Below are 12,354 nucleotides of genomic sequence, written 5' to 3' on the forward strand. Positions count from 1 at the left end.
GATTTACGGAAACTTTCAATGTCACTCTAGGATCTATTTATAGAAGGTTATATAGAGGAAAGTATTTGTTCTTTCAGTAAATTATTTCTCAAAACCATTGGAAGCTTTGTGTTGTGTTTATTTTTGAATTTTTACATTTTGGTTTATTTAGTTTGCATTTCGTGTTTTCTTTTTTGTTCCACAACATTTGCCTACAGAAAATATAAAGTGTAATACAAAAGAGTTACAAATAGAGATACACAATAAGGATACTTATACACAATAGAGATACTTTAAGGCTGTGGTACCCTGTGGTCCCTTCATACTCAGCAAACATTCTAAGGACAAGGACTTTCTGAAGAAAGCTATTAGATGGTACGAGCTTTGTGTGGTATATGCCTCCCAAGTGCTACAAATGTTGTCCTGGGTATGATTGAATCTATTTGGCTTACTGGTGTGATAAGAAAAGATACATACAATGCAATGTTACACACTGTAACATACTCACACACAATAACACACTTACACTAATGCACCCACACACATAGTAACATACTTACATGCACACACATTAACATATTATATAGACAGATGCACACAATAACGTACTAACATACTAACACACACACAACCCAACATACAGACATACACATACAGTACAATATTTACATAGGTACACACTTTTAACATACCAGTTTAGTGGAATACATGGCCCTAGGCAAGCAGAGGTTTGAACAGGGTTGGCTGCAAGGGTCTCCATTACACCGCTGCTTCAAAGGACAGATTAATGTCCTAGGGAGCTTTTCCGAAGAAAGAAGCTATTACAGTAATTTGTGACTTCCTAAATATCATATGGCAGGAGATATATTCAGCATAACCCACTGCCTGCACAGTAACTTGCACGGGGAAATGGGGGTGAAAAGGCATATACAGATTATACTGAACATCATGAAAGTGTAAAGGGGCCACTCAGATATGCGTTAAAAAAACTGCCCCTTTTAAATTTGTTTGGAAATAGTCTAATGATGCATCAATAGGGTATGAATAACATAACCATAATCTTATGGGAGAATAGCTGTGTTGCTGTTAGGAGCTGCTCAGTTTAAAAAATATTTCCTTAACCCTTTTTGCTATGGTCTGTTGACACGGTTTACATGGGCATGAAAACATCTGCTGGTGAAAAGTTTTTCAGATTCTTGGGGAAAAGAGGTGCCCACTTCTCCTGCTTGTGGACATCCTGGACCTGATAGCAGCATACATACTGTCACTGATTATACCGTCCACATACCTAGGAAAACTCCAGATTTACCCTGGTCTCTCTCCTGCTTGCCATGGTATCCAAACCAGTTTTGTCATTATCCAGACGGTGGAATGTTGTTTGATCGCACCCATTTCTCGTCTGCTCCTTGCCCACTCCACACCCACTAAAGGCTGCCTGGGGCTAGTCTTCCCCAAATGATAACCAGCCCAGCCGGGTCCAGACTGCTCATCCACCATGATGAGGAAATGCGCCTGGGGCTGGTCGGGTGATGCAGCGTCTAGATATGTCCGGCTGTACGCTGCATGGGCATTAGGGCTGCAACAACTAATCGATAATAATAAATCTTTGCCAACAAATGTCACTATCGATTAGTTGAATCGGTGTTTATTGATTATAAAATGAGGGTTATTTCAGAGCAAATGCTCCCTGAAATACCCCTCGTTTTATATTCCGTTTCATTCAGTGTGACTCACAGCAGCAGTTACTACTTGCAGTTCTTCTCTGCAGTCAGTCACTGATGATTGTCCCGCCCATTTCCTTCTTCTAGTCCCTCCCTGCAGTAAGGGGCAGATTGGCCCCGCCCCTTTCCTTATAGCATCCACATGGCTGTGACACTCATCTAATTGTGAGTATAAAATTAATATTTGGGCTGCTGGAAGTTAGGTGAGGTGGGCGTTAATTAAGGGGCAGTTATGGTTAATGGGGTGTTTAGGGTTAATTTAGAGGCAGCTATGGTTAATGGGGTGTTTATGGCTAATTTAGGGGCAGCTATGGTTAATGGGGTGTTTATGGCTAATTTAGGGGCAGCTATGGTTAATGGGGTGTTTAGGGTTCATTTAGTGGCAGCTGTGGTTGATGGGGTGTTTAGGGGGAGTTGTGGTTAATGGGGTGTTTAGGGTTAATTTAGGGGCAGTTGTGGTCGATGGGGTTTTAAGGGTTAATTTAGGGGCAGTTGTGGTCGATGGGGTGTTTAGGGTTAATTTAGGGGCAGTTGTGGTTGATGGGGTCTTTAGGGTTAATTTAATGCTGAGGACTGAGGGTTAATTTAATTAAAGGGTTAAATTAGTTAACTTAAGGTGCAGTTAGAAGTAAAGGGGAGCAAACTAAGGGGAATCTAAATCCTGGGGGGCAGTGAAGATTAATCCTGTATTTATTTATAAAAGTATTGTGTCAGTGTGATGTGAACGGGTCTGTGAATCCATGAGGGCACTATGGCATATCTGGGGGGTATAAGGCATACTGGGGTATAAGGCATATCTGGGTGTGTGTGGCATATCAGGGGGTATAAGGCATATAGCGGATATAAGACATATGTGTGGAGGGCAGTGTGGCATGTCTGGGAGGCAGTATGGCATGTCAGGGGGCACAGTGGCATATGAGGAGGTATAAGGCATATGTGGGAGGCAGTGTGGCAAGCCTGGGCTCAAATGTGCATAACTGGGGGGGGGGGGGGGCAGGTTGGAAAATAAAAACAAGAAATGCATTTTATAAAAAAAAATGTATTCTGCTGTTTGTTTTTAACATCCTGTTTGTTTATTAAATTATTTTAAATAAATTAAAAATTTACATTCATTTTTTTATCCGATTAATCGAAAAAATAATCGGCCAACTAAAGATGTAGTGTATAACTGCACATACACCTGTCTGCCGGACTTACATCATCATGAGGTCACTCAGCGGTGTAACAAACAGTGACATAGTTACACAAACACATTTACAAACACAGTGAAATACTTACACACGCAGAAACACGCTATTCCAAATATATAAACATACTTACGCATGCTAACATATAAACACACACACTTATATACATTGTAACAAACACACCTCTATCTTTGTTGGCTGAGAAGGGGGGATCCAGCAACATATTTGCACACACATAATAATACATAAAGTAGCGTATTTACACATACTCATACACAAACACAGTAACATACTTACACACACATACTCGCACAAACAGTAACACACTTATACAAATACACACAGCAACATACCTACACATATACGCACACACATACACAAACTGTAACATACACACAGCAACCTAGGGTTTCGGTCTGGAGACATTCTTTAGCAAGACATTGGTCACCTTGGAGGTGTGTTTGGGGTCGTTATCATGTTGGAATACTGCCCTGCGGCCCAGTCTCCGTACGGAGGGGATCATGCTCTGCTTCAGTGTGTCACAGTACATGTTGGCATTCATGGTTCCCGCAATGAACTGTAGCTCCCCGGTGCCGGCAGCACTCCTGCAGGCCCAGACCATGACACTCCCACCACCATGCTTGACTGTAGGCAACACACACTTGTCTTTGTACTCCTCACCTGGTTGCCTTCACACACGCTTGTCATCATCTGAGCCAAATAAGTTTATCTTGGTCTCATCAGACCACAGGACATGGTTCCAGTAATCCATGTCCTTAGTCTTCTTGTCTTCAGCAAACTGTTTGCAAGCTTTCTTGTGCATCATCCTTAGAAAAGTCTTGTGGGACGACAGACATGCAGACCAATTTGATGCGGCGTATGGTCTGAGCACTGACAGGCTGATCTCCCAACCGTTCTACCTCTGCGGCAATGCTGGCAGCACTCATACGTCTATTTCCCAAAGACAACCTCTGGATATGACGCTGAGCACGTGCACTCAACTTCTTTGGTTGACCATGGCGAGGCATGTTCGGAGTGGAACCTGTCCTGTGAAACCGTTGCATGGTCTTGCCCACCGTTCTGCAGCTCAGTTTCAGGGTCTTGGCAAACTTCTTATAGCCTAGGCCACCTTTATGTGGAGCAACAATTTTTTTTCACATCCTCAGGGACTTCCTTGCCATGAGGTGCCATGTTGAACTTCCAGTGACCAGTATGAGAGTGTGAGAGCGACAACATCAAATTTAACACATCTGCTCCCCATTCACACCTGAGACCTTGTAACACCAAAGAGTCACATGTCACCGGGGAGGTAAAATGGCTAATTGGACCTAATTGGGACATTTCCACTTAGGGGTGTACTCACTTTCGTTGCCAAGGTTTATACATTAACGGCTGCGTGTTGAGTTATTTTGAGGGGACAGGAACTTTACACTGTTACTCACTCGTTTACATTGTAGCAGAATGTCACTTGTTCAGTGTTGTCACATGAAAATATATAATACAATATTTACAAAAATGTGAGGGGTGTACTCGCTTGTGTGAGATACTGTATACATATATATATATATAGGTAAATTGGATCGGGCGGTCTCCAACATGTCCAAAATAGTACATGGGAGCAGAATGACCGGATTTGAACTTATTATTTGTACTTATTGCCCTATAACTTGCAAAAAAGCAACAACAAAAAAACCATAAAAAGTGGGTATTTTGAAACTCAGGACAAATAGAATGTTTTTAGCATTTTTTGTTTTTCATTAGCTTTTGTAGAGGAGTAAATGATTTTTCAAATGAAAGTGAGAAAAAGGTGCTCTTTTCAATTTATCATCATATTTTATTACTTTTTATGAGAACTTACATGATATGATCCAAATGATATCTGAAGAAAGCCCATCTTGTCCTGTAAAACAACAAGAAATAACTTGTGTGAGTAAACTAAATGAGGGAGGAAAAAAATAACAGCTAAACAGGAGCACCGCAAAACTGTTAAAATAGCCTGGTTTTTAAGGGTTTAATAAAGAAATTGTGATATTCCATTATCAGATTTCCCATTAGATTTAGAGTTTGATCTGATCTGATCTTTTCCATATTGTCAGTTTTCTACTTTTGAAGTACTTTGAATTAATAACTTACAATTATTTCAATAAATAGCGGATATAAACTGTGTTTGAGCTCCTAGAGAAGTAGATTGCTCATCATGGAGTACCTGTACTTTTAAATGGGAGGTTTGGGGACCACAAGCTGCTTGGTAAATCCATGCATTTTATAGCTGGGGTGTCAAGGGGCCAGTTGCCTACTATATATAGGGTATTTTATTTTGAAAATGACATCACCCAAAAGAGGAAACGTAACTTATTTGGATACAGAACACTCCCTGAGAATCTACACAAAATTCTAAAGCTGTTGAATTTATTGTTTTCTTTTATGTAGGGCTGAAATAACTAATCGATAAAATCAATAATAATCGATAATGAAAATCGTTGTCAACGATTTTCATTATCGATTAATCGAATCGATTTTTATCGATTATAAAAATTATAATCCGACCTCAAACAGAGATTGGATTATAACACTAGAATCCAGATCCCCCGCAACGCTGCAGGGGACCTGGATTCCCCTCACTGTCGGCCGGTCTCTCACTTCCGTCTCTCTCCCCCTCCCATACACCCCTCTGACTCCTCCCCCCTCCCATACATCACTCTGCCTCTCTACCCGGCTCCGTTACTGACAGGAACTTTCACTGCAGCCTCAGCGTAAGTGAAGGGCAGTAACGGAGGCTGGCTGTGCGCATCGTGCAGACCCCCACCGGCTGACAGAGAATCATCCTCTCTGTCAGCCGGTGGGGGTCTGCATCGCACAGACAGCCTCCGTTATTCACCTTCACTTACGTTGAGGCTTCTATGAAGTTGCAGTGAAAGTTCCTGTCAGTAACGGTGCCGGGTAGAGAGGCAGAGCGGTGTATGGGAGGGGGGAGGAGTCAGAGGGGTGTATGGGAGCCACCCTCCCATACACCACTCTGGCTCCTCCCCCTCCCATACGGCACTCTGCCTCTCTACCCGGCTCCCTGGTGTCTTGTGAACCTCCGTTGATGACAGGAGGCAGAGTGGAGTATGGGAGGGGGAGGAGGCAAAGTGATGTATGAGAGGGGGAGGACCAAAGTGATGTATGGGAGGGGGAGGAGGCAGATGGTGTATGGGAGGGGGGAGGAGGCAAAGTGGTATATGGGAGGGGGAGGAGGCAAAGTGGTATATGGGAGGGGGAGGAGGCAAAGTGATGTATGAGAGGGGGAGGACCAAAGTGATGTATGGGAGGGGGAGGAGGCAGATGGTGTATGGGAGGGGGGAGGAGGCAAAGTGGTATATGGGAGGGGGAGGAGGCAAAGTGGTATATGGGAGGGGGAGGAGGCAGAGTGGTGTATGGGAGGGGGGAGGAGCCAGAGTGGTGTATGGGAGGGGGAGGAGCCAGAGTGGTGTATGGGTGAGTTATAGTGGTGTATGGGGGGGTATTATGAATTTCAGGGCATATAGGGGGTATAAGGCATATCGATATTAGGCATATCAGGGGGGCATAAAACATATCTGGGGGTAAAAGGTATATCAGGGGGCTCAGTTGCATATCACTGGCACATAAGAGGTATAAGGCATATATGGGGGCAGAGTGGCAAGCTGGGGGTCAGATGTGCATAACCGAGGGCAGTTTGGTAAATAAAAAAAAATTTAAACAAGGCTTTTTTCTCATAGTTTTTATTAAATATGAAAAATAGTTAACATATGAATTAATATTTACTAATAACTTTGTATTAAAACCTAGTTTGAGAAACACTGTGTTTGGGTTCTTGTAGCTTTTATTATTATGTCAGTAAAATAAGAAGGTGAATAGAGAGAGGCCATTGCGATAAAGAGATGAAAGTGTAAATTGTAAGTTTTTTATTACATTATTTTAAATTGAAAAAAAATTGCATTTTTTTATCCGCTTAATCGATTAATCGAAAAAATAATCGGCCAACTAAAATAATCGTTAGTTGCAGCCCTACTTTTATGTAGGATTTGTTGCCGTATACAAGTGCGTACCATGACAGTCTACTCTCAAAAATTAAACATCAGCTTTCATGTTACATAAATGAAATAATCATTTAAACTTACACATAAAACTGCATTATTGGTTATTTATCATCGCTGTTGGATATCTACAAAAACAGCACAGCAGCACCTTCATTGTTCTATAACCTGGTCAGTGCATTGTGACATTACGAGTGCATTGTGACATCATCACCCCTATAAAGCTGAGCGCCACGCCTCTTTCTCTTTAGTGCAGTTGGGCACCCGGCACTTGCAAGGTACTATCACATAGTGAACTTGAAGTGTTGCTACCAACTACCAAACCAAATATGGACAAGAAAAGCGAACCAATCGCTGTGGAGGATTGCTGCCTCCTTTGTGGACTGAGGTGGTGCGTGAAGAGATGCTGCCCCAAAAGACTGAGAACATTCTGTAAAAGATTCAGAGTAGCTTTCACAAATCTTGTAAGACAGAGAACAAGAGGTGAAAGCAACCAGCGTTCGGCCAGTGGAGTCTTAGTACTCAAAAGCAAGAACGAGACCGCTGCTAATGAGAGAGAGGATAACAGCCAGGATCTGGGGCAGCAGGAGGAAAAACAGGCAAATGAACACCTGGAGCAGCACGTGCAGCGGGGGAGAATGGTTGCCACTAAAAGACGCAGGAGTCAGGAGGAAAGTGGCATTCCTGCTAAACGATTTAGGAGCATTCTCCCAATGTCAGTGCTCTCCTTTACTTTTCATTCAGTGCTGGGAGAAGGCACCTTTGGAAAGGTCATGTTGGCTTCTGTTCCTGGCAGGGATTCCCAGATAGCGGTTAAGATCATCCGCAAGAAAGCTATGCAGCCAACACTCATACTGAAAGAGAGGAGGATCCTGGAGGTGGCTCGAAACAGCCCATTCCTGTGCCATGGATACGCGGCCTTCCAAACAGAGACCTGCGCTTTACTTCTCATGGAGTATTTGGCTGGAAGGAGCCTACGGTCATATCTGAACAGGGTGGGTTGTCTCACTGAGACCTCAGCTGCATTTTATGCAGCTGAAACAGTGTGTGGCATCCAGTTCCTCCACTCTCAGGGAATCATACACCGTGACCTAAAGCCCGACAATGTCTTGCTTGATGCAGAGGGCCATGTAAAGATCTGCGATTTTGGTCTTGCTGCAGAAGGAATTTTTGGAGACGCACAGACAGCAGAATGTTGCGGCACATTTCCGTACATGGCCCCAGAAGTACATCTGAAGAAAGCATACGGTGTTGCTGTGGACTGGTGGTCCTTCGGGGTGATGCTTTTCCAGATGCTTAATGGTGTTTTCCCATTCCGTGTTGGCAGAGATGGGAAGATAAGTGTCTTTTCCATTCTGTTCGACAAACCTAAGTACACCAAAGAGCTCACCGAAGAAACTGTGGATATCTTGAGGCATCTCCTACAGAAGGATCCTCAGCAACGCCTTGGGGTCATAGGAGAAATCAGAGAACATCCGTTCTTTCAGACCATCAAGTGGGATGATATAGAGAGTCGGCGTTCAGCTCCGCCTTACCAGCCGACATTAACATCAAATCGCCACCTAACGAAATGCCAGCCGATTCCATCTGTTCTAAAGATGACAGATGACATTTCCTCTTCATCCAGTAGCCAAAGTCTCCTTGGCTTTTCCTTTGTAACACCAGACTGGATGAATTGAAGGATGGAATGCGTCCTGGCAAAGAGACTCTAGATCTTCTTACCAACATAAAATGACAATAAATTAAGAAAAAAGAGGGTTAGACCTCACAATACAGTTTCTTCCTTTGTGACATCATATACCATGGTACAGTTGATATACTCTGAAATATCTAGACAAGTATGTCCCAAAAGGACAAAAAAATAATAATTCTGCTTTATGTAGCCCGGGATTAACGCAGGGCTCGACAAATCCCAGGCGCCAGGTCGCCATGGCGACAGAGAATTTTGTCCTGGCGCCTAGGTTTTGTCAGCCTCTTACATCCAGAAAAAATTGTGGATGTAAGAGGCTGAGTCACCACACGGGGGCACCACAGCGAGCACAGCCACACAGAGCCCGCCCCCGAGCCTGAGATCACTCCCACGGAGTGATCCTGTAGGCTGAAAACACGGTTGCTGGAAAACCAGCAATCGTGTTTTCAGCTGCCACAGGCAGCTTCAGGGAAGGGGGTTGTGTGTTGATTGGGCCCCCACACAAGTGTGGGGACCTGACCCAACACCCCCCAGCTGCCTGATCGCTCCATGAGAGCGACAGTGCAGCGTTAACCCCTTCAATGCCGCCCTTCATTTAGGGGTTAATTCCCATTTTGTACGGGACTCTGCTGCTTGTGGTCTGCCTGGAAGCCCAGGCAGACCAGCAACAGCAAAAACGAGCCCCCACAAGCCCTTTGATGATTCCTATAGGCATGGAAGCCTACAGTCGTCATCAAAGAGACTCCCCCTGCAATGGCTGGTCTATAGACCAGCAATTGCTTCCCAGCTGCCAGAGGCAGCTTCAGGGACAGGGGAGAGGGTTCTTTGGTCTCCCCATGAGTGTGGAGACCAGCCCCAACACCCCCCTGCTGCCTGATCGCTCCATGAGAGCGACAGTGCAGCGTTAACCCCTTCAATGCCACAATTGTGTATGACACATTCGTGGCATTGCAGGGGTTAACATTTGTCCCCACAAGCTTGTGGGGACTAAATATCAGTCAATGCTGTGCTCCAATGGAACATCAGCATCGAAAGAGTTAAAAAAAAACCAAAAAAAAACAGCACTGACCTGAAAGTCCAGGGTGCTTCCAGGTCAAACGCTGTGATTTTAGTAAGTGGGCTGATGATGATCAGATCACTCCTGACCAACTGTTAGTTTAAAAAAATCCTGGCTCCTAACTTTTTTACCTGGCGCCTAGATTCACAACAAATTTGTCAAGCCCTGGATTAACGTAACGATGCGATACCGTACACAATAAGGTGCACCGTTCTCAAAGACTTTTCCCATCACAGTAATATTTTATTTCATTATTAGTAACTAGATCATTTAGGGTTTTTAAATGACAAGTGTTTATATATAAAAATGTCATTTTAGGGATCGAAACTCTTCTTTTTCTTACTTTGGTGTCCCTGTACTCTAGGATCTAAGGATTTTGCTGTGGCTGAGTATATTTCACTGAGCTTTAGATGTGTATTAGACGTAAATGAAATGTTTTCTAGATATATTTGCATATATGAAATATGCTATACAACGAAGTTTCTTAGTTATATAAATAAGCAAAGCAGCTCTTGAAGCCAAGTAGGAATGGTTATTAAGGCAGAGGGTGTGCAAATAACAAAGGGTCATCAGTTATTAAAGAGGAATCATCATCTTTTTAACAATCATTCCAATTTTAATAACCTTAAAAACCTTTAATAATTGATTATCAGGGGGGTTTAACCACAGAACTCTAGATACCTATCAAGCATTTCAATAAAACAAAGCAAGACATCTGAGGCATAGATAATGTGGAGTTTGTCACATTATATGGCCGTATATTTTGGTTATCCAGCCACTACGTCGAAGTACAGCAAATTTGGCAAGTCCTTTCTAGGGCTTCAACAACTTATCGATAAAATCGATAATAATCGATCATGAAAATAGTTGTCAACAATTTTCATTATCGAAAAATTGTTACTTGAATTGATTTGTTCAAACATAAGATGAGGTTTTTTTTCCCACAGCAAATGTTATTTACAAAAAAAAATACCCCTCGTCTTATAATAGAGGTCAGGCTACAAGACTAAGATCCAGGGGGGACCTGGATCCTCCTCTCTGGCAGCCGGTGGAGGTGGCATTTCTAGGGGCAGAGTGGTATATCTGGGGCAAATGTGCCAAACTGGGTGTTGGCAAATAAAAGGAAATAAAAACAAGAAATTAATTTTACTCAATCATACCTTTGAATTTACATTTACTGGTAAAACTTTTATAGGTTTTAAAACCTAGTTTGAGAAATATTGTGTATGGGTTCTTGTACCTTTAAAATGTAGCTTTTATTATTATGTCATATTAAAAAAGGAGCCCTTTGTTATTCGCAGCCCTGGTGCTTTCTATTTGCTCGGGTCATATTGCTTTCCAAGGAGCCGAGTCACTGGGACGGCAGTGCATTGTAACCCAAGTGACTCTCAAGCACTTTAAAGCCTTCTCTGGAGACCATTAATGAGACCTCCATGTGGGACGAGGGGCGGCTCAAACCTAAGGTTTGGTCAGAACCTACAAATATACCCAAAAAACAAACAAACTAGGGGAACGCACAACCTACAAAAGCACAAAAGGCTGCTAGAATAATAATGACCAATAAATCATCAAAACAAAGCAAGAATTCAGTGCAAACCCAGCAAAAACCATTCAAAAAAACACGTCAAATTGTTACTGCCGATACCCTTTTCAGTCTCTGATTTGAGGCAGTTTTTAAGGATAGTGGGGTTTTTCTAATGGCTATAAGAAAACTTTAATTTTTGCTCAGTGTGCTAAATATGTGCAACAACATTTTATATTTCCTCATTGTCATAGCTACCAACAGTCCGGTTTTCACTGGACAGTCTCAATTTTGGGGCACTGTGCATTGGTGGAAAGTGGAGAGCATGGCCCATTTGCACAGACCCTGTGATTCCCCTAACCAGACCAGGGAGGTGAGAAATCAGATGAGACCGGGTCCCACTCCTTCACGGCTCATGCCACACCTGAGAAGTTGGTGGGTACGCATTATTGTGCTCAAAGGGATGCACAACACTCTTTGGTCTGTAGACTCAAATAGGTAGTACCAAAAAAGATGACTCAGGCAGTCTGTTTGGGGGCTAAGATGAAAGAAACATAGAATGTGACATCAGACAAGAACCCATCGGCCCATCTAGCCTGCTCATGTCTCCTGATGTAAAGAATCAGACCATAATTAGTTATTGGACTTCTCTTAGATTCAGGATAGCTTTATGTCCATCACATGCATGTTTAATTTCCCTTACTGTATTAGCCTCTACTCGGTAAAATATCACGCCCTTACACTACCTCAACACCTTGTTTTGTTGTGTTTTATTTATTTTTATAGTTTCAGGAAAACAAAACAAAAATATAAAAAAACTGAGCTGGTACATCAAACGTTAACCCCAGATAGACAACAAAACCTGCCCTGTGCAAAGAGGGAACAGACAGTCCTTTTAACTCAACAAAGAGACCTAAGCGAGAGGGAAATCACTGGTGGGAGAGTGAACATTTATAAAATAACTTTACAAAGTCTACAGGATGGCCCAGACAAGCTGTTTGGGGCACTAAAAAAGTTGCTTGTGAACAACGGTGACACAGAAAGGCTGTTTGCGGACATTGATAAGCTTTTGTAGTTCCCTACAAATACTATGAAATCTGAAAAGACTTCTGCATGCGCATTGAGCTGATGAAAACTGCA

The 12,354-nt window shown here is 42.8% G+C and overlaps 1 protein-coding gene across 1 annotated transcript; it reads left to right on the forward strand.

Annotated features, from left to right (window-relative positions):
- The first annotated feature begins 7,274 nt into the window (after positions 1–7,274).
- On the forward strand, positions 7,275–8,624 carry LOC149283487 (protein kinase C delta type-like). The gene has a single exon (XM_089497445.1). It carries the CDS (start codon positions 7,275–7,277, stop codon positions 8,622–8,624), a length of 1,350 nt encoding a protein of 449 aa, XP_089353571.1.
- Positions 8,625–12,354: the final 3,730 nt, after the last annotated feature.

The sequence above is a fragment of the Sceloporus occidentalis genome, unplaced genomic scaffold (genome assembly GCF_023333645.1).
Source record: "Sceloporus occidentalis isolate IW3139 unplaced genomic scaffold, rSceOcc1.0.p SCAF_103, whole genome shotgun sequence".
NCBI lineage: Eukaryota > Metazoa > Chordata > Lepidosauria > Squamata > Phrynosomatidae > Sceloporus > Sceloporus occidentalis.

Bases quoted from the DNA above. Each gene is read 5' to 3' on its own strand.
- LOC149283487 (XM_089497445.1), top strand. From the start codon at position 7,275: ATGGACAAGAAAAGCGAACCAATCGCTGTGGAGGATTGCTGCCTCCTT.